Source organism: Falco peregrinus, chromosome 5 (assembly GCF_023634155.1).
Source record: "Falco peregrinus isolate bFalPer1 chromosome 5, bFalPer1.pri, whole genome shotgun sequence".
NCBI lineage: Eukaryota > Metazoa > Chordata > Aves > Falconiformes > Falconidae > Falco > Falco peregrinus.
The window spans coordinates 20960769-20983027 of record NC_073725.1 but is presented as its reverse complement, the minus strand read 5'-3'; the positions used below and the strand labels follow the sequence as shown (position 1 = coordinate 20983027).

General features: G+C 41.6%; 2 protein-coding genes across 3 annotated transcripts in view; one reads left to right on the top strand and one right to left on the bottom strand.

Moving 5' to 3' along the window:
* Positions 1–22133, bottom strand: LOC129784481 (uncharacterized). Its single transcript, XM_055804277.1, has 2 exons — positions 22033–22133; positions 1–2750 (listed from the first exon to the last, which is right to left on the bottom strand). The coding sequence occupies exon 2, from the start codon at positions 2740–2742 to the stop codon at positions 2035–2037; it is 708 nt and encodes a 235-aa protein (XP_055660252.1). The 5' UTR covers positions 2743–2750; positions 22033–22133; the 3' UTR covers positions 1–2034.
* The window catches only part of SEPTIN7 (septin 7), a 61344-nt gene continuing 61119 nt past the window's right edge, over positions 22035–22259 (top strand). For both annotated transcript variants that reach the window (XM_013303127.3, XM_027793582.2), the window contains exon 1: positions 22035–22131. In XM_013303127.3, the coding sequence (XP_013158581.1) occupies positions 22122–22131 (10 nt within the window). In that variant the 5' untranslated portion in view covers positions 22035–22121. The remainder of the gene's footprint in view (positions 22132–22259) is intronic.

Below are 22259 nucleotides of genomic sequence, written 5' to 3'. Positions count from 1 at the left end.
TAAAACCCACTGGCTTGCATCTTGCTTCCTCATCAAGCCTGTGCCAGTTTTGCAGTAATTTCAAAGATGCAAGCTCACTTTTGTTTTTTTCAGTGATCAATCCATGAAGTAAAGGCTTCATTCCCTTTTTGAAGATATCCCCATCAGTTACATACTATTTTCTCAACAACACGTATCCGAAAACCAAGATAAATGTTTCTGAGTAATTTGAAGCCCTTACTACAAGACAGAAAACAAGTATTTTTCGTATTGTTTGTTTTCCCACAATGTATTTTTATGGGAAAGCTGCGGGGACTGTGTTTTGTATTCAGTGAACAACTTCTGTGGTGTAAAATGTCTCTTTTTTGGTATTCAAATAACCACGAAAGCAATGTAACTATATCTCATTGCCATGGACATTACCACCTAAACCAACCAGAATGAAAAAAAAAGGTTATTTCTTACCTCACCCATTGTGAAAGACACAGATTTATGAGATAATATTTGGCAGTCCTGTGACCAATGATAATAAAAATCTCTTTCCCTTGGGCATCCAAGAACCACAGTATATTGTAACACTTCCAGTTCTTAAACAGCGCTGAACCACATTGTGCAGAGCTGCATACCTTCCTGAAAAGATGATGCATTTTCCTTGTCATAAAAAACTATTTCTTTACCAAACACACCCAAAAGAAGAAAATCAGATGTTAGACAAGACAGAATTGGATGGGAATCAATGAGAGACAAGGACAATCTTAGCATCTTCATTGTTGCTCCTGTCTGCCTTGCTGTGACTCTACCTACAGAAATATGCAATACTGAAAGTTTCCCTTTTGCTGCTGAAATGAAAATTGCTATTTTCATCTTTCTAGTACCGGGGCACGCTCTTAAAATGTACTCTTCATAACAGCAAAACCAAATGATATAATAAACAATAAATTCATATAACGTTGCCTCTTTGCCAAGTACCTTTCCCTAATAGAAAAATACACCATGGCTTATGTGAAAGAAAAGGCAAGGAACAGGCCACACTCGGAAATCCCTAACAGAAAAGAAAGTATGTAAAGTTTCAAATCGCACATCATAAATACAGGTCTCCAGTACTTCAGCTGGGGCATAAAATAACTCAAGAGTTTAAAGGGCTCCAAAGATACCTGCCCCAAACATAAAAAGGAAATACTATGTGGAGAGCTGTATTGGAATCGGAAAAGCAAAAGTTGTTGTTCTGCCTCTCTTGGAGGCCATCCTTTTCCAGTGTCAGCAGACCTCCACCCCCGCTGGCAGCAACATCCCGAGGAGCCTGTTCAGGGTCTCGGGGCCACACTAGACCTGCCCAAGTGGTCGGGCTCCTCAGCGTGGCTCCCAGGGCCTGTGAGCACCCCTTGGGCTTCCTAGAAGGATTTTACCTGGCGCCTGCCAACGATATTTTATTTTTTAAAAGAGTTCTCGTTCATTTGGGTGGCCATGGGCATCCGATTATCACTTGCTGATGGCAAGAAAGGCCAGGCTTCAGGCCCGTTGGCGGGGAAACGAGCGGCTCGGTAGCGCCTTCACCTCCCCGCCGCAAAGCCCACACCTGCCAGGAAGGCCACCCAGAGCCCCTGGGGAGGAGGGCCCCGTTCCCTTCGCCCCGGCAGTGCGGGCCGCCGTGCCCCGCAGCGGGGAGAGGCTCCGCCGGTGAGACAGCGGTTGTGAATGGGACCCAACCGCCTCGCTCGGGGGCGGGCACGCCGGGGCCACGGAGGGACGGGGGGAAAGCCCGGCGCCGAGCCGCCGCGGCGGGGCCCCCTCAGCCATGCGGGAGGGCGGGCGGAGCCGGGAGGCAAAGGGACGGACGCCTGCCCGCCAGCCGCAGTGCTGCAGCCCGAGCGCTTCCCCTGGGATAAGGGCGTCCCGCCTCGCCCCAGCGACCCCAGCCCAAAGGCGGCCCAGGGGCTGCGGGTGGGGTCCCGCACCCGGCCCCTCTCTCCGGCCCCAGATGCCCCTCTCCTGCCGGCCTCTCCCACGCCAACTGCGTGAGCGGACGGGCGAAGGGAGCGTAAGGCTCTGCAGCGCTCACTGCACTCCGCAAGGCGCGTGCGGCGTAGCGGCGCTCCGAGAATAGCTCCGGAGAAAGGAGGGGGCGTTGTGACGGCCTCGCTCAGCCCGGCCGAGCCGGCGGCCATCTTTGTTGCGGGCAAACCCCGGCGGCCGCTGCGGGGATTTCGCGCTCCTGGGCGTGCCCGGTTTCAAAATGGCTGCCGAGCGGTCCCTTTTTTCTCTGACAGGGAGCGGGAGGAAATAACAGATCCCGGGCTGGGAGGAGTAGGGGTACGGACGTGGGGGCCGCGGCGAGTTCCACGCCGAGCCGAGGGGCCGAGCCGGAAGCCGCCGCCGCTGCTGCGTGCTCGGGGAGGCGGGCAGGGAGCGAGCGTGTGCGGGGCGGAGGCGGCGAAGGCGAAAGAGGAGGAGCAGCAGCAGCAGCAGCAGGCGGCGGCGGCGGGGGGAGCGGAGCCGGGCCGAGCCGCTAAATCCGTCCGGCCGCCAGAGCGGGCGCGCGTAGGCGCTGTGCGGAAGGGCCGCGGCCCCTCGGCGGAATCGGCGTAGGGGGCGTTGGAGAATCGCCGCGGCGGCCGCCGGGTTGGCTGGCGGGAGGCGCGCGGGGAGGAGGGGGCGGCCCGCTCGGTGCCGCCGCGGCTGAGGGAGCAGGCAGGGGGGACGGCCAGCCAGCCGGAGCCCAGCGTCAGCAGCGGCAGCGACACCACCGCCGCCGGCCAGCGCCATGGGTGAGTCTCCAGCCCGAGGCCGAGGCGCGGGGGGCCCGTGACAGTCCGAGGCGGGAGCCTGCGGCCGCGGGGTCTCCATGATGGGGGGGCTGAGAGGCAGCCCCGGCGGTGGGGGCAGGCAGCGGGTACCGCCGAGACCCCCATTCCGGCGGCGGGGACCGGCTGCCGGGCGGAGCGGCGGCCCCGCCGCGGGGCCCCCATCCCTCTGGCCGTCCCCCGCCTTCCTCCTCCTTAGATGCGGCTCCAGCCCCCTTCGCCGCCGCCTTCCCCCCCCCCCCCCCCCCCCCCCCCAGTCACTTCCTGCCTCGCCGAAATTGTATAATGCCTGCGCGGAGCTGGGGAGCCAGGCGGCGAAAATGCCGGAGATATTTCTTCTCCCTCGCTTTCTCCCCTTCCCCCCCCATCCCTGCATCCCTCCTCCCCTTTTCGCCTTTTGCGCCCAAATTTGGGAGGGAGGAATTTGCTGCAGGAATTAAAGCAGCCTTCAAATATGCGGGAGAGGAGCGGGTGGGACTGAAATCACGGCGCCGGGAGGGGGGAGGAGGAGGAAGGGGGCGCCTGTGCGCGGGTGGGTGCGTGTGTGGCAGCGGGCGAGGGCTGAAGGCACGGCGGAGCGCTCTCCCGCCAGCCGCCTACACGCCTCTCTAGCTTTTTTTTTTTTTTTTAATTTTTTTATATAAATCTTAAAGCGTTTTTGGAGGGCTTTATGCCGCTCGGGTCTGGCTTTTATTTGCCGCCCGCCGGGGCGTGCGTGGGGGCTGTTGGCCGCCTCCGCGGGGCGCCCGGTCTGCGCTCGCCCGCGCTGCCCCTGCCGCCGCCGGGGGCTCGGCCGTTTTTCCAACAAACCAAAAAAAATATTTAAAACTACAATTTATGAACAGCTTCCCCCCCCTCCCCCGGAAATCTGTATGAAATGCTTTATGAGCGGTTTCAGTGTGAGCCCCTCGCTTAGCCAGCCGGTCTTGCAAAATAAATTGGAGGGGTGCTCAGTGTTTCAGCAGGGTGGCTGGGGAAAGGGGCAATCGTGTATGGAGATTTTTTGATGAGCAACTTAAGGAAAAGCAGCTAAACTTATTTTGGCGTGGAGTTGTCGTCTTCGCGCTGAACCAGTTACATACAAATGTAATTCTGTGAAAGACAACGTTCAAGAATCTTCTGCGTGCAGTTTGTGTGCCGCCTCCTGCAGATGAAAAATCGTTGAACAGAAGACTGTCAGAAGTAGAAGTACCCATTCACTGAATGTTTTTTTTCTTGGCCTTTGGAATCTCCCTCTGACTGATAGTGACTTTAGGTTACGTTCAGTGAAAGAAATGCTTCTGTATGGAGAAATATCTATGATCTGAATTAATATCGTAACCAAAAGAAAAGTCAGCTTGTGTGAAAATGCAGGCTTAGCTCCCAAGAAAGGGGAAAGTTAGAGGGGCCACTGCTGTGTGTCCCAGCTAAAAGGTAGACCATAATTCCTTACGCAAGATTTTTTTTGTAGTAGATTTTCACTAAATGATAACTGATTTTTCTGGCTAGAAATTTCACTGCGATATCAAACTAGTATTATTGTAAAGTATTTCTTCTTTATAATTCTGTCTACATATATTTTGAAGTTCTTGCCTGTTAAAACATTAAGAAATTGGGAAAGATGTATTTTGTGTGGTGTTTAACATCTTCCACTTGATACCTGCTTAGTTTGTAATGCTTGTGTGTTGTTTGCTGTGTGAGATTACTAGCATCTTTGGCTGGTGACTTGTGAACGTAAGAGCATTATTTTGTCCTGGCTTTGGGTGAGTCTGTGTGTGTGGGTTGTGGGTTTTTTTTATTATTTTTTCTTTAAGTTCACATGTGAATAACAAAACCTGATAGATAGAGATTTTACTTTGGAAAGCAGGTTGCAAAAAGCCATTGCTTCAAAGGTCAGTTACTGCCCGTCTGTGTTGAAACTTGAATTGAAATGCAAGACCTGTTCTGTGCTACTGTGGGAGAAAGGGTTACTACTTAGTCATTCTGAAATTGAAGCAAAGACACCTAGAACTGTGCGTATCAGTCTGTGTGCTGATAATAACTCACAGCATTTCCTTCAGTTTACCCACAAGGAGAAGCAACTAGTCTGTTAAAATGGTGCTTCAGATGTATACTTAGTATTACAAACAAATGTCTGTGTATATGGATAAAAACTTGATTGTTTACCTTATGCAGAAATAAAGGATCAGAATTGTTTTCTTTATAAGCTAAAATACAATAGACTTTCTTTTTGCATAAAGATGTCTAAATGTGCACAGTAGCCTTCTTCCCCCCCCCCCCCCCCCCTTTAACTGGCTAGCCAGCTTAGTGGTACTTTCTTCCATGGGTCAGGCTCATACTTTCAGTACTTTAATTTCTTCAGTTCTTGTAGCTCAGTGCTGCTGTGATGGTGTTTTTAATACTGTCTTAAAATACCCATTAAGACAACAAATAGTTACAAAAGACAATGGCCACAGATTCAAACCCTTGTTTTAAACACGGTCAGTGATGGAAAATGTGCCTTGGAGAAGGTGTAGGAGAGAGGTTTCTACTAAGAACTGTAGTGTGATATACTTTTTTTTTTTTTGCTTTAATTTATTGCCAGACTATTCACTTAACCTGTCTAGACCAGAGATGTGTATGTATGAGCCACGTTCTGTTTTCTGTAAGTTAGTGCTTTAGCTCCTGAAATAAGCTAGTTAATTGCATGTGTGTTCTCTGTAATTAGAATGGCACTTAGTCACCATTTAAGTAGTTTAGTTAAGTCTCGTTTAGTAATTCAGATTTGGGGTAGTGTTAAACTGTAGGCGGTCCCAAACTATTCCTTAGGAGTGTTTGAACGTCTGAAACTGATGTTTATAGAATAGATGTCTTGCAGAGGTGGGGATGGTGGTGTAGGTGAGGTAAAGACATCTCTCAAATGTGAGGGCCAGAGACTTGGCTCACTGAAACCAGTGACTTCCTGCTCACCTTGCCAGACTGTGTTTCACATTGTCAGGCAAATTGGGGTTTTCTGCAGCCCTGGTTTAATGGTTGCATTGTGATAGCTCTGTAATGTCATTAGGTAGGTCTTTCCTATTAGTTTGTTTTGGGGTTTTCTTTGTTTGTTTTTTAATAGGAAAGAATCAGAGCAACAGTTATTTACATGACTTGTAGTTTTGTTTTTTGCTTTAGTTCAATGCAGCTGTCCTGCAAAACCAGGTCATTTGCTGCATTGCATGAGCATGGCTGTGAAGGTGCTGTAAATTATGACATTCTTTGTGTTACATTTAAAAATCAAAAAGTAACCAGTAGGTTCTTAAGCACTTCAGAAGACAATATGTATCCACTCTTCTTTTGGCAGAGTTTGAGCTAGAGATATGTAAACACGTGCCTGACTAAACCTTGTTCTGATGTACATTCGGACTTCCTTCCCGTGAAAGCCACATGCTTTTTGTGCATCAGTGCTGTTCCATGCTTCTAAATGTGCCTCACCCGAACAGCTGCATGCCGGCTTCAGCGTGTGGACTGGTAGTGTTGCTGCACAGAGGGGTGAGCTGCCCGGTCGAGCCCTTCTTAACACCACTTAGGAGGAATCTGTTCTTCAGGGGCTCTAGCTCTCATCTTTTTTTCAAATGGCTCTTTGTGTGGCCGTTTTCATGCCAGATTTCTATCATTTAACGCAATGATAGTTCAAAATGCATTTGCAAATACTTTTGGAAACAGTATTACAGAACAATAACACTATGGGTGTTACATTCAGAAGCACTTAAGCAACCAAAATAGAACTGAATTATTTCTTGGTAGCATAGAAGATTTAGAAATTTTTTTTTGTCAACACTGAAAATCTTACCTCAACATGTATGCTTTTTAATTGTATTTCTCCCCCTCCCTCCCCCCCCGCCCCCCGTGTTACGCTTAATAGTTGTGTGCTTTTTGTTTGGTCATTTTGTGACTTTTTGGTAGTGGTTTTTTTTTTTGTGATTTTTGTTTTGTTGGGTTGTTTTTTGGTGGTTTTTTTTTTTGTTTTTGACCTGAATGGTAAAAAAAAAGAGGTAAAAAAATGGTAAAAAAAAAAAAAAAAAAAAAAGAGGGAGGATTGATTAAAACATTAGGGAGATTTTCCCCTCCTTTGACGCACTGTACCTTTAGGGGGATCAATATTAAGATACAGCACCTAGTTTTGGTGTCAGCATTTTTAAAATAGAGCTTTTTAAATGGAAAGGTTGCATCATGCTCACAAAGGATGCAAGACCTGAAGAAAGGAAAAAAACCCAAACCAACCCTGACTTGAGATTCATTTTTCGTTTGACCACAAAAAAGACCAAGGAGTGACAGTGGTCTTAGAAGCATGCTCTGAAAGGGGAGAATATAACGTACTAAGCTTTTTCCAGTGCTTTGGGGTAAAACATGATTGGGATGATGACCAGAAAAAGAGAATGCAAACTAGATACATAAGGTGTGTTCTCTAATGTTGGTGGTGTTGAGCCACCAAGTAGCAGTTTATCAAATTCCAATCAAAGTTGTCTTATTATATGCAGAAATCAGTCTATTGTACAGTAATGTTATTGCAAAGAGACCTTTCAGAGAGTCAGCTAAAGTCATTGATGGCAGAATTTCTGTTGTGACATTTGTCTGACAGAGCTTTGTAGGTCATTGTAGTTGATGCTGAGAAGAAATGTAAGATGGCATGAATATTGGTACTGGTGCCAGTGGGTGTCACTGTAGTAAGAGCAGGCAGATTATTAGAAGAATAATGTATGAAATATTATCTCTTTTTATATTTAATGTTAAAAGACAATTACTGTAATGATTCAAGTTGAACTTCAAATAAAATGAAACTTGACCTAGTAAGGTGGTCAAAATGGCCGAGAATGCTAAAGTCAATGTTAACATACAGCTTAAATCAAACCTTTTCCACTGTTGGCCAGTTGGAGTGGTTTAATCTCATTTATGTGTAGTTTTTTCACTGTCTGTAAGAAATTTTGGTATGCCCAGCACTACCCTCTGCTTTCTTTTTTGTTCTTTCTGAAGAACCTTATCATGCACTTTCATAGTTTATGCTGGTATAAACTGGACCGTAATTGAAAAATACTCTATTGATTATGGTTTTTCTCTTTTCCTTTTGTGTTACCTCCAGTGTTCATATACACTGGTATGATTAGATGAGCTTGCTGATGTAATGGAAGTCTTAACGTTATGGTAGTTTTCAGCTGGATATGCAAGCTAATCTGACTTGTTCCCTAGCTGTACATTTACCAGAACTGACACAAGGGAAGCCTAAGCTCACCCCTGATGGTACAGTGGCTGGGTGAATCTGTTGGCCGGCTGCTTGAAAGGAGGCAGTTCTGCTGCTCTCCCCACCTTTTAATCTGTGCCTCTTTGACCCGACAGCGAGTCAGTTCATGGGACTCAACTCATGGGAACTGACTGTTTTTTTTTTCTTCAAGGGTAGTTTTCTTTCTATCAGTTGAGCTCCCTGAAATTTCATGTCATGGGATCACGGAAGTGTTGGCATGAAAAAAGAAATGCAAGTGAGCTCTAGGCAAGAGATGGAATGTCAACCGACCGTTTTGGCAGTAGTACGTGCAGTCTTGGTTTGGTGCCTGGTTTAGACTGGTGTAACATGGCACTGCTGGAAAGAGAAGTGAGCTTCATTTTCTGTTCCCACCCAAACACTGCACCTTAACGTAGGCTGAAAGTTGTGGTAAGTGTGCCCAAGGCAGCAGAGGTACGTGGTAGTTGATCTAGTTGTACAACTTGTTTGTTTCCACTCTACCAGTGGTTAAGAAAGGGAAAGAGGAAAACCCTATCCTGCTGGAGGAGTTAATGGTAGTGGTTAAGAAGGTAGTACTGTCCCCTCTCTGCTGAGCTGGTGACTTACCTGAAGATAAATGGAAGTGGGCAAAGATAAAATTGTTTTAGCTGCTATCATTTACTCCTTGAGCACTGAATGGGTGAGGTGACTGACTTTTTATTACCTGCTGTTGCATCATTACCTGCAACGTTTATGGTAATACTAATATTAGCAGTAGGGCTTTCTTGAGCGATGTGCAAAACTAAAGCCCTGACTGATGATGGCTGCAGAAATCTGGTAGTGCAGAGCGTCTTTGTCGTCCTCACCAGAAGCTGACTGTGATGGTATCTTAAGTAAGTTGAGGTACTGGTTTTTAGCTGATTTCTTGTCAAAAACAAACAGTCAAGAGGCACTGAAAGCTATTCCTGGAGAAATGTAATTTTTCTGGAAGCTTTCTGACAGTGGTGATTTTTCTGGCTGTGCAATCTTACCGATACTCACTGTAGCTTTTTAAAACAAGAATGCAAGACTCAGAATACTCAATGACTCAAAATTAGAGTTCCAAATGCTGGTTTAAATGTAAATGAATGCTTTCAAGTTGGGGAAGGTGAAAATTTCCAAAGGAGAATGAGGCTAAGAAACCCATCTTCTTACTTCTCCCCTGGCCCCTGCTTCTAGAAACAAACACTTCCTAATTGTTAGTAAAGCTATAACAAACCAAGAGATTCGAGATTAAATTAGTTTCCTCTTGGGAGGCTTTGCCAGATGGTGCAAAATCACAGTCTTGAGTAATCTCTTGATGATGGGTAAAGGGGCGCCATCCTGTTGCCTTGTTCTGTGTTCTTTGTTTTTTAGCACTTAGTTGAGGGAGAACTTAAGAGAAAAATAGTCTGCAGACTGCTGCAGTATTAGTTACTGAAGCTCATGGTCATCTCCTACTGTTCAGCTGTGCCAAGCACTGACCTTCACTGCTCTTAATTGCAATTCCATGGACATCTGCAAACCTCTAAGTTTTCAAAGCAGTGGAAGGAACTTGCAGTTTTCTAAGTGACAAACTCAAGCAATGGGGAACAAGACCTTAAAGAGACTGGGGCAAAAACTAGGCAACATAGTTGTTCAGTCCTTTTTCAGGTGTTGTGCAGTTATGGATTGTCAGTAATGGGAATCTCTTCTTTAATCTCTTAAAGGAAAAATATCTTTGTTAGAAGTTCAAAACAATGTTGAAGACTAGATGCTTGGAAGGAGGAGGTGGTATATGGGTAATGAGCTTCTATCTTATAAAAAATTGCCAAGGAAAGCTGGGAGTTTTTCCTTACCAGCAGTTTAAAATTTAATTAGCAAGTTAAGTTAATTTTTGAGCTGTTCGGTATATGTTACTTTTTATGTATTTAGCAGGGCTTCTGTAAAAGGTCTTCAATATTTTTTGTGTTCTGAATCCTTAACCAGTTGAAATTTTTAGCAGGTGAGTTCGAAATTATGTCAGTATTTTATGCAGACCAAGTTAAGTTATTTGAGTGTTAATACCTTAATAGTGAAGGGATACTGACATCTTGTTTGCCCAGACATATGTGAGAGTTGATTTTGGAGAAGGCTTTGAAAGTGGTGAAGGCACAGCTTCTCCAAAGAAATATTTGATGGATGGCCTTTAGCTTGGTCACTGAGTGAATTTCACTGGGTCCTAGCTTTGTGTCTGGCTTCTTGCCTAGCAATGTGCCTGCAAGGCATCCAATATCCCTGTAGGTAAAGGTGACTCTTCCTTGGTATGTTCAATTCTTTGTTGCTGTGTGTAGCAGCAGTTATCCTGGGTTTCCTGTTCTTTTGAATTGTGTTTCTGGTTGTGAATCTTGGCCATCAAGTACTCCATGTGGCAGCTGGGTATAGAGGGGATTTAACTCCCACTGTAAAATTTATTAGTGCTAACTATGTAGGTTAGCTGCTCTGCTGATATACGTGTTGGACCAGGTAATGCATGCTCTTCACAGCCAGCCTTGTTACTAATGCCAAAAACAAAAGTACTTGGGGAGTTGAGAAACCAACAGGTTTGGTGTTATCAAGCTGCTGCTTCAGTCTTCGCAGTCTTCAGTTCTGTCATCCAGGGCAATTAGACCACTGGTGTTGTGAATGCTCTCCAGTGGGTTGCCGTCCACTTGGAAAGATGTATGCAGTAAATGCTGAGTTAAAAATCAATTCCTTGATGTGGAATAAATTAAGTCAAAACTTAGGGTTTCTAACTGCCAACTTACACTACAGATGGTAATTAAACCAATTATATGTTGTAATAGTCTTCATATTACACCTGGATGATACATTTTATTATCAGTGTGGACCATTCTTTTGTATCAGTTGCCATTGCAACCCGCAGGGAAACAATCTTAAGTTTTACTTAGGATCTTCCTTACATGGTAATTATAATGAGAGCTATCTTTCTGTGGTATCTCTCTAGCTTAAAAATAAAGAGAACTAAAACCAATGCAGCCAGGCAGCTGTGTTTCAAAACATCTAAGTTTAACACATGAAGAGGTTTTTGTTAGTTGGCATTATTCTTTAAAATAGCACCTGTGTGTCTTTTTGTTTTGTTTTTTTTTTTTAAATTTTCTTTGCCCTATTTGAGTTCTTTATATTATTGGTACAGACCTCCTCAGACAATATAGAAATAGTTAAAAAGTAAAATCCTCTAAGTATTAGTAATTTAATAAAATCTTTAAGGACCTCTCCTGGTAGTGTTTGATGAACCTTATAGTAGGAATATTGAAATGTAAAAATACATGTGATTTCAGAGTATCCTGAAAATTCAGTTTATAATTAAAAATCTGACTTCTGCCTTTTGGTTCATTAAAATGTGCTGCCATGGGGGAAAATGAACACTGTGGAAAATTATACCTAACCAGCTTCAAGTATAAAAAATACAGTATCTTAACTTTGAACTACTACTATGCTTTTTACATAAAAATGCATTTTAAATGATTAGTTGGTAACAGCTTCTTAATGATGAGATAGTCTAAAGAGATATTTGAATTTTTCTGAAGAAATTGCTTGTCTGAGACAAAAGAATCAGTGCTTTCAGAAGTGCTTGGGGTTTCACTGTTCTGGGGCGGTACAGCACAAAAATACAATAAACCTTAAAGGAAAGGTGACAGGGATGTGTCTTAAAATTTTAGCTCAAAATGGCTTTCTTAGTGAAACCTACAGGGCTTCTGAAGGCTCCTGTAAGCCAGAGCTTGAGCTGTTAAGCATAGAAGCTACTATGGGAATGAATATAAGAGCCTATACGGAAAATCAGATGGTTTCCATGTGGGAATGAGTTGCATCCACTATACAGAAGTTTATAGTAAAAGCTCTTCACCCTAGTTACTTTAAATGAGAATTCCTTATGTTAACACAAGCACCAGAGTTGCAATACTGTAATTTCTCTCATGATTTTAAGGGGAACACACTTCAGGAGTGTGTTGAACACACTTGAGTGTTTCTGAATGAGTGATTCACCTCTCATTAGCATTTCTGCACTACATGTTCAGGAAATCTTACTAGATCTGATTGTAGCCCTTTAGGCTAGAAATATAACAATACTATTTCTTGTATTGCCATCCTTACAGCTGCTTGATGAGGAGAATGGGATCTACTACTGGGGAGTTCACTTCTGTCACTATTCAACATGTAGAACAGAAGGGAGTGCAGAGTGCACACCTGAAAATGCCTTTTGCAGGGTCCCTTGGCTGAAATACTGCCAGCTGGACTGCAGCAATCTGCTCTTCCTGAAAAATTCACTCCTGTGCTTGGGCAGATGGAAGATGCCCTTGCTGTTGCTGCTGCTTCACCCAGAGATGTGGGGTGGGAGAGGGAGGGAATCAGTTTCTCTTTGGGGTTGGATTTTCTTGTTTTTAACTAGGTCTAAACATATAAACCATGACTTATCACCACCTACTGAGTTTTTGTGTTAACTGACCAATCATTATGCAAATTTTGAAGGAAAATGCAATCTTCAGGTGAACCTGAAGAACTGAAAAATGCTCAACAGTAACTTTTTTTTTTTTTAGATTAAAAGGAAATGGCAAAGGAACTAAATGATATATTACATACAGCGTGATACTTACTGTGTTTTGTTGCTTCTTTCTACTATGTTTTCAGTCCTAAGACTCTTGAAACAGTCTCCAGGTTGAGGCGCTAACCTACTTTGTGGAGAATTTGTGTTTCCTTCAAAGTGACTCTTTTCAAACTCATGGTTTAGTTGACTTTGTAGGAGATTATAGTGTGAGATAAAACTACCTGAATGTTCCCACCATTTAAAAAAAAATCTTTTATTTACATCTCTTTGTGAAACTTCCGCAAACTAAATAGACAAAGAGACATGTTAAATACTGAGTACAGATACTTTTTTTGTTTGTTTTGCACCCACCCCCCCGCCCCACCCTCACCCTGGATGTTTTGTATCCAGGAATCTTTCCCAGCTTTTTTCAAAATATTTTTCCTTTGCATCTTTAATCTTCAACTCTGAGCTCAGTGTTTATATTGGAATAAACATTCAACCATAGCAAAACCGAGGAGGAGGAGTTAGAAAGGTTGAAAGTGACAGACACACCAAGTGATATGTGGTTGATGCTTGATCTGCTGCTGTTCCTGACACCTTTTCCCTGGCTGCTGTTTTGGTGACCTCTTTCTATAAGCCTTCCTATCTCATGTGCCATTTCTTGCTGTAGTCCTTTTGACCCCTACTTTATGGAGTGGAAGATAATTGGTCACTTAACTGCTAAATGTGATTTCGAGTTGGTAATTTGTTAGGTGCAAGTTGCTATGTGATGGTGGTTTCTGGAGGCAGACCAAGGCTTTTTTAAAAGCCAGAGTAAAGGGGAAAATGCACAGAAAGAACAAGAAGCTTTAAAATTCTATTCCTGTGCTTTTAAATTGTAAAAGCATGTATATTAAAAGATGAACTTTTACATAAAAACTGTCAGTATGTATGGCTGGCCTCAATGTTGTGTAGAGGCATCATGAGTAGAACTTGTAATATTGTATGTTTTAGTTATGCAGTCCTGCTTTTGTAGTTTGACACCCCCGTCCTTCTCTCCCCCATCTATCTATAATGAGTTTTGTTTTTCTAAATAGTTAACTGACTTCATTTTCTTGTAGTTGTCTGCGTTCTTGCACTTGCTTGGCTGCTGTAAGAACTGCAACACTGGCTGTGTTGGCTGTAGCTGCTGCAGTCTGTGCACGGTTTACTCAGGCATGCCCTTGTATACTGTAGGTTGGCTCTGAAGGCTAGCAAATTTATTTTTAACAAGCAAGTTAAGGTTTACTAGTGTGTGTGCTGCATCCCCTTTGGTTTTCTTCAGAGTTTTTTGCCTTCCTTCTGGATGTGCTGCCTGTAGCTCAACAGACGGACTGTGCTGTCTACTCTTTCTGATCTTTACAGTACAGGATCTTTCTTGGAGAATCAGTTTGCTTTTAGACATCACATGTGTTTCAGCACTGTCTTTTAATAAACCAGATGATAGTGTCTGGCACAGGAAAAGAGAGAGTCTAAAGCTCGCTCTTCACCTATACTCACACGCTATGCCCAGTGAGATTTTGAGGAACAGTTGAAAGTGCATTCACTGGGTCAGTGATTGAAGTTACTGATTATCAACTTAATCAGCTTGTTCCTAGAGATGGAAAGAGACGCTAATTTCTTAATGGTGGTTATGCATCCAAATAACTATTTGGTTTTTTGATCCTTTGAGAATAGTTTTGGTTTTTTTCTAGTGTAGGCAAGACCCTAAGTTCACATTTGGAAGCCAAATTTTCTTATTTTAAAAGAAGGCTTTTATTAGCTTTGTGCTGTCTGCAGTTGATGCCTATTTGAGGCAATAAAAGTGCCGATTTCCTTTCCATCAGTACTAGACTTCTACCATGCAGATTATAGCAGACATTACTGACCTGGCAGATGTTTTTACTGTACTTTGAATAGTGAAAGGACAAACATACTTGTAGATGTTCAGCATCTTTAAGACATTTAACTCTACAGCTAGAGCTGATGAGTTTCCCCCTTTTTATGTTATTTTTCATACTTTTTAAATAGTTGGGTTTTTTTTAATATGGATTACATATATCTTAATTTTTTTGGGAAAAAAAATTAAGTTAAGCTACCATCTGTATTAACAAGTGCTCAGGGCTTGTGAAAGCATTACTGTGCTAAGTACTGCTACTTAAAACTCCTGTTTTAAAAATGTGGTAACAAAACCTGACAGTTGCAAGACTTGAGCAGTTGCTGACTGCCTCTGGGATGTGGTAGGACAAGACGGGGATGTGTGTTAGCTGTATGTTTTATGTATTGCCTCCATGTTGGCAGTTGGAAAAAATACACTTTGTTAAACTGTAGAAAGCTTTTAAGGATTTTGAAGATGTTGATAGGGTGAATCCCTAGGCCTTTGTGCAGGTTTTGGAGGCTTATGGACACTGATTTGGAGATTTTAACAACTATCACTGTTAGAGAAAAATAAAAAGTTACCATGTCAGGTATATTGGAGAAATGTATACTTACACAGTGTTTCATAAACTAGTCTTTCTATGTAAAACTAGAAACTCTTATTAAACTGATCTTACTCATGGCATGATGGTACGAAATTGTGTGGAAATACTCTGGCTAAAGAGTATACAGAAACTGGCTAAAAGGTTTAAAAAGATGGTTTTAACTTTATTGAAATCAGTCTTAGACCAGGTGTGAATTCTTATGTTTTGGCAGCTTTGACATCATTTCAAACTAAACTTTATGTAAAGGAAACTTGCCCTCTGTCTAGATATTTTACAAGAACAAATTGACTCCACAGCAAATGAAATTTGTAGAAAAAATATATTCAGAATGTGCTTCTTGTTTCAAATGTGTGAAATAAGTGAAAAATTATCACCTTCTGTTTTCATTGTTGATGTCTATCACATGCCTAATGCAATGGGTATTTCTGTCCTTTCTAGGATTGTTTTATGTTGCTTATAGTTGTGGTCAGATTTCAACAATTCCTGGGTTTTCTATGATGCTTCTGGAGACTTCTTAAAATAATGGTTCCTAGGATGTCACTAGGGAAAGAGTATTGCATTTCTTTCTCTTAGAATAAGTTTGACTGAGAAGCTCCAAAGACAACTTTGATTGGAAAGGACAGAAACTCTCCTCATGTAAAACTGCTTTTCTGTTTTGTCTTTTTTTTTTTTTTTTTCTCCTCTCCAGCTGTCTTTGTGTTAATATTTGCTGCTAGTTTGGCTAGATCATAAATCCTTTGAAGAGTTTTCATAACATCATGTAACAGACTGCTGATTACTACCAGTGCACCGTTTATAGTGTGAGCTGAGCTCTCAAGTTGGACAGAATCATTCAGGTTGGAAAAGACCATTGACATCAAGTCCAACCATTAATCCAGCAGCACTGCTAAGTCCACCACTAAACCATGTCCCTAAGTACCACATCTATGTCCTTTAAATGCCTCCAGGGATGATGACTCAACCACCTCCCTGGGCAGCCTGGTTCAATGCTTGACAACCCTTTTGGTGAAGAAATTTTTCCTAATACCCAGTCCAGACCTCCCCTGGCACAACTTGAGGTCATTTTCTCTTGTCCTGTCGCTTGTTACTTGGGAGAAGAGACCGAATGACCACCCCCCCACCCCCCGGCCTACAGCCTCCCCTCAGGTAGTTGTAGAGAGCAATAGGGTCCCCCCTGAAGGTTCATGTTCTCCAGGCTAAAAAAACCCAGTTCCCTCAGCTGCTCCTCATCAGACTTGTGCTCCAGACCTTTCAGCTTTGTCACCCTTCTTTAGACATGCTCCAGCAGCTCAATGCTGTCTTATAGAGCGAGAGGTATATAGTAGAGGTAAACAATGGCTTTAGCTCACCTTGGATTTGCATCCCCTCTTGATCAGAGGGATAAGGTATGCTGTTTTGTCAGGTAATGGACCTTATGCCAGAGACTCTAATCTTTTGGCCCAGATGGTGGCATCTGAAGAATGGCTTTAGATTTATCATTCCTGGACCCATTCAGCACAGAATAAAGGAGAGATGTGAATTATGGTGCCTGGGTAATAAGAAAGATGATAGAAAACAAGGAAAAGAGGATTTTTTGGTTGTCAGTGTTCTTCCTTAAAGCCCCTTGAAAAGCTGCCGATGGTGCCTCCTTTCTCTCTTTTCACTGATTTGCACGGTTGGAGCAGCTTGCTGCTGGCTGTTATTCCATTGGTTTGGTTGATGGATCTAAAAGCACCAGCTCTGCAGCTGGTTTGTATGGGCTTTGACATTTTGCTTGGGGGAGACCTACATTAAAGTAACGTTGAGTGCACAGAGTGGACGCATCAGAAGTTTAGCTAAGGCCAAATTTATATTTCTTTGTATGAGTTGCCTTCATTTGTGCCAAGTTAGAACAGAGATGATGGACAACTACAAGGACTTAAAAACGTTAGAAGACTTGATATAAAATGATAGCTGAAGTGCAGCAGAGGTGAACGTGAAATGATACATATACATGCAGACTGCTTTCTCGCTGTAGGCTCAGCGATAAGCTGTGAATGTCTGTTAAAGCTCAGGAGCAAGGTCTTGAGCCTGCATGCAGTTCACGGTATCGTTAGCTCAGTACTCGGAAGTAGTCAAAAAAGCCAATTGCGTGTTGAGAATCAGTACAAGAAATACCACATGATCAGACTGTGGATCTGTGACTGTTTTGTATCTTGGGAACTGTATACAGCTCTAATTCTGGCCTCTACAGAAGAGTACAGAGCTAGAACACTGTTAAGGAAGAGCAGCACAGATGATCAGAAGCACGAAACTGCTTCTTCTTGACGAAGTATGCTAGATTATTAAGGCTATTTTCCAGCACAGGTAGCACTGTGCAGCAATTAAGCTAAGAGGTGGTGATTTTCAAATTATAAAGTTCTCCCTTTAACAACATACAGGTAATCAGAGGGAGTCCCTGCTACAGGGGCTTTTGTGGATGCTCTGTTTACATGAGGCTAAAAAGAGTGTATGAGTACATGAAAAAGTAATCAGTCAAATGCTGTTTAAGTGGGAAGATAGCCCCATATTAACAAATGCTTGAGAGGCAGTTTTGGTGGCTACAGAGGTGTTTAGTAAAATACTGCTGTCTGTTTACTCAGTTCTTTGTGCTACCTTAGGTATATGGTTTTTGGCTACTGTTGAAGGCAGGATATTGGGTTTGACCTGTGTGGCTGTTCTCACTGGAATATGGCTTTAAAGCAGCACTGTTTAATAATACTGCTTTTGTCTAGGGAACCAGGCCCTCCTGTGCACTTGGTGAACTGATGTCTGTGCTTGACAATGCTACCTTGTTTCAAAGTTGAAAGTAGTGATGTGCAACATGATAAATTATAGTAATATAGTGCTTAATATGGTTGATATCAAAACCTTTAGGCGTTCATACTGCTGTATTAATCTATAACATTGGTTGTATTCAGCCTGTACAGCTTGCTCCAGTTCTGCTGCATGTGCATCTGTCCTCCTCCCAAAGCTACATGGAACAACTTGTGCCACCTTTCTGCAGGGTGCAGAGAGGGACTGGATCTCCTTGGCAGTGCTTTGCTTTTTTTGTCCTCTCAGAGCGCAGCAGCGAAGTACCCAACATACTACATTTTTGTGGCTCTGGACACTGATAGAATATGAGGGAGACTGTAAAAACAGAATGCTCATATCTCATTAGCTAGAAACTGCCACTTTGAACAATGTACATTTTCTGAATATAAGCTCTGATAGATGTTAGGGGGCAGAAGTATTATTGACTGCTGGCCTAGAACTTGGTATTAAGATTTCCCCCCTTCTATTTTGTATTGGTGTTTTGAAATACTCAAGCATGGGAAGATGCTTAGTGAAAAAAGTAAATTTGAAGGGCCTCTGTGATATGAGTTTGTGGTTATAAAGTATTTCAGGTGCCACATTGGAGAATGAGCATAGGTGTCTTGTCATCCACAGAGTCAGGTGATGCTGAACAGACATCACATTAACTTGTGCCCCCTAATTTATTCTTTATTTTCTGACTGTTCAACTGTTCAGTTATGCCAAAATTTGCAGCAGTGCTCTAATGGTCAGTATTGCAAATGAAGTGAATTGATGCTATTCACTGAAATGTATAAAGTAAGATGGAAATAGAAAATCCTGAGACCCATTTACAATGATGGTGGCTTTGATCTTTGTACCTTTTCTACTCTAAAATAAAAATACTGTGCAGTAGTGTGGTGAAATGAGATTATATGTTCTGGTGAACACCTCTGAAGAAAACAAATACCCTTGAACCTATTACAGGTTCAGATAGTATATGGTAAACAAAAAGCACACTGAGTAACTAGGGTAAAAAGAACTATTAAATAATTACCTGTATTCATCATTAAATGGCATGGAAGTCATGTAGTGTATTATCGTGAAATTAAGCTGTCATATGTATAAAACTAAGGTTACATAAAACACTATATACTAAGCATACTAGGTGGAAGGTATTGTGAGTAACCTTGGTCAAATGTAAGTAACTTTTGTTTTTTTTCCTTTTTCTTCTCTCCTCATGCTGTTCGTGTTTCTCTTTCTGGATTGCTGCTGCACTTGTGTGGACTTGTTGCTGCAATGGTTCAAATTCATCATTATACTGGACTGCTTCTGGATGTATTCTGTTGATACCTTCAATGCTGGAAATGGTGGAAACGTGTTGTTTACAAAGTAGCTGTAAGTATTACTGTGATACAGATGTATTACAGCTATTGTGGAAATAGAAGAAGAATTAGGGTTTTAGTAGGTGAACTGAAACTGAGTTTAGATAGCAGCTGGTTGACAATCAGGAATGGATAAAAGGGGAAGCTATTGTAAGTATTAAAATCATGAGATCTCACCTGGCACAACGATCAATATAGTGGAAGTCAATGCTTTAGCAAAAAAAAAAAAAAAGTAACTTCTTTTAAAAGCCCTGGCAGGAATATATGAAATTCAATTCCTAGTTTATTTTGGTCTGTTTAGAGGTAGCAAGTTATGAACAAATGCAGCCGCTTAAAAATCAGTATTTTGAAAGCTTCAATTTTAATTGGTGTTGGTACACCAGCATTCTGAATCTGGCATCTGACTTAAGCTTTTTAAAAGGTTCTTTGCTGTGGAGTATAAATGCTGACATTAAATAGAGCGTTAAAACCAAGTGTGACACTTCATACATCTTTCTGGTTCATAGCATTTGTATTTAATTATCTGAAAGTTGGTGTAAATGCTATAGACTGACAGAGCAAACAACCCCAAAATTGTCATCAATTTTTGTTTAGCATTTCATACTCAGTGTTTTTAAAGTTCTTAGTAGTAAAACTATTCTAAATGTGGAGCTTAAAATGAAGGGGAAAGGAAATAAAAATAATTTAAAACAAGATTTAAATGTAAACCATTTTTTTAAGCAAGAGAAGTGTTACCTAGATTTAGTGAGGGGGTGAACTTTTCTGGTAAGCATGACATACATTAAAAGGTATGTAGGCTTTAAAAGATGCATGTAGATGCAAAGTAGAACTATAAGGAGTGTCTGACTATGATTAAATATTTTACATCTGGTAGGATGAATAACAATTTTATATCCTTCATAGTTATTAAGGACCTGCACTGTTAAGAAGCTTTTTAATATCTTAAAGAGCACTCACTTGCATGTCATACAGTATCTCTGAAGCATTGGCTCTTGCTCAGCGTTTTAGACTGTAATAGATTGTAGCTGTAGTAACTGATTTTTTTTTTTTTTTTTTTAAAAATTTCATTAAACCTTTCAGATGAAACTATTGTGGCACCAAGGCTTAATTGAAAAAAAAAAAAAAGGCATCTTAAAAAAAGTTTCTTGATGACACAAGGCAAACATTCCTACATTTAGAGAAGTAGTAACATTTGTTGCATTTTGTGTATTTGAACTTGAAACTATAGCACCTATCTTTAGCTGGCTATCGTTACATGTACCTTTTTCATTCTGTATGAAAGCTTGGAAGGAGAATTAATGCAGTGTGTTATCACTAAATGAGAGCTGATGCTAATTTCCAGTAGTATTAGATCTGTCATTTGCAATGTAGTCCTGTTAAGTCTGGACTTTTCAAACTTACATTTGATGATGGTACTGGTATAATATGTCTTTGTAGTGGTGTAGCATTGCTTGTTTGCCAAATGAAGAAATCAGTTGTGACTTAAAACAGTCCATTAATTGTCTAGTGCTGTTGGATTGCAAAGAAGCTAGTTCTTCTTGCATTTAATGCTTTAAAAGTGGTAGTGTTTTTTATATCCTTACAATGAATGTTTGCTTTAATAAAAAAAAAGAAATTATAGGAGCTGTTACTGTATATAAGTTTATTCTGTCAATTTTAGAAAAATGATCCAAATAAGCATGAGTCCACTGCATACCGAACTGAAATTAACCATACTTTATTCCATACAGAGAAGTTCTGAGGCAGTAGTGCCTCTAGTAGAACAGGGTGAGGGTGTTTTTTGTTTTAATTTATTTTTTTAAATTATTTTTTAGAATTCTTCTATCCTTTTGAAGATAGTCTTAGGGAGGGGAATTTAAACCTGTAGGCAGCACTTCAGCTCTCTGGATGTACGTAATGCTCTTAAGCTCTGAAATTGAGGTAGTATCAAAACATATCCTCTCAACCATGGATGGACATAAAGCCTAAAGGCTGAAATCATTGCTCCATGAAAAACAGTACCTTGTGTAGCTTTAAATAGATGGTTGTCTCCAACAGTATTTTCTGATTCTCTAAAAGAAATGAACTATCTTGTGTCATAAGACAATCCTCAGGCCTGGTGTGATATCAAACACATTTCTTGGATTCTACTGAAAGAGTGGTTTGAAAGTAGCATGGCTGATCTGTGGAGGATCGCTGGATCTAGTACAGTAAGGAATAGGCATTTTAGGCACCTTCAACACTTTCATTGATGTGGTGAGAAGAACATCTAACATCCAGAATTCTCCTCCCTTTTCATAGTAGGCAATATTTTTAATAACTTCCTCGCAGTACAAGGCAACTGAAGTTTGGCCTTTATGGACAGTTTGTTGGAAAGCATGCTGCATTAGTGTAGATCTAGATTTAACAATGAAGGCCTCCAATGTGTGACCCAGAAGTAGAGGGGTTCAAGTTAGTCCCTGTCATATTGGGGCAGTACCACCACAACTCTCAGGAGTATAGGAAAGCTACACTTCCACTGCTTGCCTGCATTGTTTCAAATGGGCATCAGAACAAAGTTGATTATGTTTTAATCCGTTTGTGCTTGTACACTCTTGGGCTTGCACAGTCACAGTGTGGTAGTTGTAGCTGCTCAAAATACTGTTAACGTGGCTAATTTTCTGTGCCAGGTAATAAAAAAATAATAATCTTAGTTATTGCTTCAGTTCGTTGCACTGTCTTTGATGTAGACAGCTTAGGTTGTTGAGAGGTTGGGCATATAGCACCTTTCTACAAATGTGAAAATGAAGTGAACATTTGAATAACTAAAAAAAAATAGAAGCTAAGAAGTGACAGGCTTTTAACTTTTTTTTTCTAAATATCTCTTTCCTTTAGCAACAGAAGAACCTTGAAGGATATGTGGGGTTTGCAAATCTTCCAAATCAAGTTTACCGAAAGTCTGTGAAGAGAGGATTTGAATTCACACTCATGGTAGTAGGTAAGTTTCTTTCTTTGTTTTGAATGGTGATCATTAGAAGTATATTGATGTAATTCTTGAAGTTGATGATGATGATGATCTCATGAGAAAACATGGATCTTCTCCCTTTAGACTGGTAAATCTAGAGT

Excerpts from the sequence above, each read along its gene's own strand:
- LOC129784481 (XM_055804277.1), bottom strand. The coding sequence starts at position 2,742 with ATGGCGCTGGCCGGCGGCGGTGGTGTCGCTGCCGCTGCTGACGCTGGG.